At 37.4% G+C, this 4833-nt stretch overlaps 1 protein-coding gene across 1 annotated transcript in view; it reads left to right on the forward strand.

Moving 5' to 3' along the window:
- The window catches only part of LOC104531874 (nuclear receptor coactivator 2-like), a gene marked incomplete at both ends in the record, with an annotated part of 29820 nt that extends 25023 nt beyond the window's left edge, over positions 1 to 4797 (forward strand). Inside the window, 3 exons of the mRNA XM_010176901.1 lie at positions 2142 to 2319; positions 3699 to 3884; positions 4696 to 4797. Of these exons, the coding sequence (XP_010175203.1) occupies positions 2142 to 2319; positions 3699 to 3884; positions 4696 to 4797 (466 nt within the window). The remainder of the gene's footprint in view (positions 1 to 2141; positions 2320 to 3698; positions 3885 to 4695) is intronic.
- Positions 4798 to 4833: the final 36 nt, after the last annotated feature.

Below are 4833 nucleotides of genomic sequence, written 5' to 3' on the forward strand. Positions count from 1 at the left end.
GAAAAGAGGGAGCTCTCTAAAGAAAGTGAATTAACAGGAGGAGCCCAGAATGATCAGAAGCAAAAGGAAGGCAATGATAAAAAACAGAGTCAGAAATTAGAATTTGTGACAATTAACGGGGGGGGGGAGGGAAAGACCTAGTTTATCTTAATTTAGAGGCACACAGGAAAAGTATACACTTGTACATTTATTTGTGGGTTTTATTATTTTGTAATTAAAAAATGGAACAAACAAAGCATTTGGCAGCCATTAGCTCAGCCACTCTGTATGTTGTGTTGTCACTATCCATGCTCTTTAGCAGAGTCATTACCTAACGTAGTCTGGGAAGGGGCTTGTGTAGTCCCACCTCCCACTGCAAGCAGGCCTGACTAGAGCAGGTGGCTCAGGTCCAAGTCCAGCCAAGGTTTGAATATCTCTGGGGAGGGAGATTTCACAGCCTCTTTGGGCAGCCTCTTCCCATATCTGACCACCTTCATGGTGATTTTTTTTTTTCTTTTATCTCTATTAAAGTTTCCTGTCTTGCAACCTGTATCTGTTGCATCTCATCCTTCTCTTGAGAACCTCTGAATAGAGCCAGGCTCTGTCTTCTCCTCATCCTTCTGCTAGGTGGCTGAAGACAGAAATAAGATCCCTCCTTAGCCTTCTCTTTTGTACTGTCTGGATTTGCTAACTGCTCAGTAGCATACAATATTTTTAATTTGTATCTGTAGCCTGAAGACTTGAGCACTGCTTGCTATGACCAGTGCACAAGTTGTATGTTATACAAGTTTGGTCACATCAAAAATGCCACACACCTGTATACGCTTGTTATGGCAGCTCCTCCTTGTTAGGCTGTTCTGCAGAAAGACAAGTTCAGGTTTAGTATGGATCCACTCGCTTTTAATTAACTCATAATGAATCATGGGTTGCCTGGTTTTCTGACTTGCTTCTGTCCCTGGAAATGCAGTAACTAACAACTGTTCTAGTAATTTCCCACCAATCCTTAAAGAGGTGAATAAATCAGGCAAAGCTGCAGAAGTCTGTATGGGTTAATTGTTAACTGAAAGCTTAGACCAGAAGCTTTGGTGCTTTAAATGTATACCCCTTATCTGCTCATATGACTTAAAGGTAGAGGGATGTATTCTGAAATATTTCTACAATCCACAATCACGCTTGCATCTTAAGGAAAAGAGAGTTTGCATGAGAAATTCTTACTGATACTCAATTTTTTACTTTATTCTCGTCAGGTAGAAGTGATGTAGTCTTAGGCTTCAGATAGCATACAGCAGATATCTTGGAAAGAATGCTGCAGCTAGCTAGGTTGTCCCCATCACAAGAGATAAGGGGGGAAACCAATCAGCAGAAATTACTTTAGACACTTCCTTGCAGAAACTTAAAGTCCTTTGGAATACCATGGAGCTGAGTTGAAGAGGTTAAAGTCTGGTTCCTGTTCCCTGGATCACGTGTGGACTGAATTAAACTGGTGTCAAATGAAAAAAAATGAAAGCAGTCCTGGGAGCAGGGACTAAAGCTGCCCCATCCTGGCTGCTCGCTGCCTGCTCTCAGCTCCCTTCACTCTTCTCTGCTTTTAACCTCTCACATTCCTGGCTGAATGAGGCCTCGCTTCTATGAAGATGCTTTACTAGTGACAGGGAGAGAGCCTTTCTCTTTCTTTCTTCCAATGCTTTCCTTGTCTTGTGCCAGCACATTTATTGATGTTTTTCTGGGATCAGTCTCCCTGTGCTGCGTAGAGGAGTGAACAGGCTCTAGGTTTAGCTAAACCAGATTCTGGTTCAGGTTTCTTACTTCATAGGCAGGCAGATAAGTAGCAATCTCTTCCATTATTTTGGTTGGTTGGTTTGTTTGTTTGGGGTGAGGTGGTGGTGGTTTGTTTTCATGTATGGGTTTCATTATTTTGCAAGGTGTGCACCTTTCTGTGCTTTTACAGTGGCTTAATGTAAGTAAGATTAGATGCTCAATCTGAAATGTGTGCTTTGCTATTACAGACAAGAATATAAGAACTGAGATGGATGCAGAAAGCTTCAGCTATGTCTTCTGAAAGGAATATTTGTTTTCTGGGTATCTTGTTAATCTGATCATTTGGTATTGTGTTTCTCTTTCTTTTTCTTTTTCTCTGCTTTTTTTTTTTTTTTCTCCTTTAGGCCCTAGATGGGTTCTTCTTCGTAGTGAACCCAGAAGGTAATGTTGTGTTTGTTTCTGAGAATGTGACACAGTACCTAAGGTACAACCAAGAAGAGCTGATGAACACAAGCATATATAGCATCCTGCATGTAGGGGACCACAATGAATTTGTCAAAATCCTGCTGCCAAAATCTTTAGGTATATATATCTTTTCCTCGTATCATACCATTACCTATTTAACTTTAGTTTCATAAATCAGCATTTCAATAACTTGAGTTAATATCCTTACACTACTTAACAGTTTCATCATATACACTCTATTTATTTTTAATGTATATCTAGGCTGTATGAATGATTAATAATATTCTCAAATCATCCTCCACTCTTTTCAGGTTCTTCTTTGTTAAAATTACTCTTAGTAATTCATGTTAGCTGATATTTTTAATGGATCTCCAGAGTGAATCACTAAAAGACAGCATTAGCTATGTGAACTCTGTTATGTTAGTTCTTTGTCTAGGCTGGTTGTTCTAAGAATGGCCCAAGAAAGGGGAAATGTAAAAGAAAAATCAGAAAAGTCCTTATGCTAGAATTTTTATTTCAGTGTTTTTAGTCTCACCAGTATTTACCCTTATCTTTCAAAAACTGTTTTTGTTAGTTGCTGCCATTTTTTTGATTCATACTAATTTTGTTTTTAACGTCATTGGTTTTTGGAGGAGGTGAGAAGAAAGAGAAAGTCAATATTGGGCACCACATTTACTCACAGCAGTTTAAAAAAGTATTATGCAATTCACTTTCGCATTTTATAACTTTACTTATAAGCTCCTGAAGAATGAAAAATACAGATGACTAAACCCCATGAATTACTGCTGTTATTGTGTCTTATGACTGAAGATGGCAAATGAAGAGTATTTTAATTATGACCCTGCTATTTCCTTATGTGATGTTACATTAATTTGCTTTGACTGATGTCTACTACCTATATTTGTCCATCTTCGGGTTTTGTTCACTTGTCTTCAGCACTGTGTTAGGCTTTAGTCTTTCCTGTTGTAGCTGAGACTATTTTTCAATATATTCCTGATTGTATTGCTTCCTGTTTTTATAAATACTTATTAGTTGGTTTTCTTCCTATTTCTAATCTGAACACAGATTTTTATACAATGCTACTGTCTCTTTTCTGTTAATCACTTTTAAATTCAATGGGCAGATCCTACATACTGCCTTATTTCTTCCAGGCATATAAATTAATTTGACCTACCCAGTAGGCTTTTCACTGTGCTGTATAACTTTTACATGCACCAATATTTAGACTTTTATCCTGCTTTTATACTATGTCATTATAAGTCACTCAAAAAAACCATGATAGCTGAACAAATCAGCAATGCTCTTAAAATACGAGAATTTTATTAAATACCTTGTTATGTGCTGGTTTGGGCTCCAATATTAAAAATAGATTGTTGTTGTTAAACAAGCTTGTTTCCCGACCAGTTTGCAAAGCACCTTGATTAGTTTCCTGTGGATAAGTAGCAGAAATTACTTCTGCCAGATTTATCTCACTATATGATCTTTACTTTGCTCAGTGAATGGAGGATCTTGGTCTGGTGACACTCCTAGGCGTAATAGCCATACCTTTAATTGTCGGATGCTGGTAAAACCTCTTGCTGATTCTGAAGAAGGCCATGATAACCAGGAAGCACATCAGAAGTATGAAACTATGCAGTGCTTTGCTGTTTCTCAACCAAATTCCTTCAAGGAGGATGGTGAAGGTAATAACCCTTTTCAATTTATGTTAGTATTTTCTCTTCCCATGCTGTTGCAGGACAATAGTTCTGGTGCAGTTGGTGAAGTGAGGCAAAGTTGATAAAGTGGCTTCTAAATACTGAAAAATTGTAAGTTTTTTTTCTTTTTCTGTTGAAGTGTACTTTCTTCTTGGATTATGAGCGTATAGGCTTGCATGCACCTATTTGTTAAACTGATATAATTAATATTGAGAGAAACTCCATTTACCTTAAAGAGATATCCTAGTTTTGTATCACTGCAATTGTAAGAAGAATGCAGCTGACTGGGAGGAAATTCTATGGGCAATTTTTTGGGTTCTTAAAGACAATTGTTGTTCACCATTTCCTTTGCCATTTACTACTTCAGCAGGTAAATTTCCTCAAGTTGTATTTTAAGTATTCAGATAAGTTAAAATGGCTTATTATGAAGCTGCTTTCTCAGGGACAGAAAGCACTTGGGGCATGTTTAAGAAATGTGGCTTAGAAGGTGCAAAGTGGTGAGTGTTAAAGAAATGTGCTGTCTCTGCATGCAGTGTATTCTTTTTTATTACCTGTCTCCTGAGTGGTTTATTTTTTCTTCTAAAAAGGAAAACCAGCCCACCTCTCCTGTGTTGTTTAATGTTATAGGAAATAATGAAGATGTAAAACCACTGAATTATATCTATCCTTTTGTTGGTACAAAATCTATTGTTTTGGTCCAAAAAGATTTAAAGAACTTCTTAAAAATACTTATGAATTCTTTGTGGAAACTAAATTTTCCTCTTCTATACAAATTACTGAAATAACATTTTTCTTTAAGATTTGCAGTCTTGCTTGATTTGTGTTGCAAGAAGAGCTCCAGTGAAGGAAAGACCACTTCTTCCTTCATCAGAGAACTTTACTACTCGCCAGGATCTACAAGGTATTGTGAAACAGGAGCTTTTCATGTCTTCCCCGC

This window comes from Antrostomus carolinensis, unplaced genomic scaffold (genome assembly GCF_000700745.2).
Source record: "Antrostomus carolinensis isolate BGI_N321 unplaced genomic scaffold, ASM70074v2 scaffold18170, whole genome shotgun sequence".
Classification (NCBI taxonomy): Eukaryota; Metazoa; Chordata; class Aves; order Caprimulgiformes; family Caprimulgidae; genus Antrostomus; species Antrostomus carolinensis.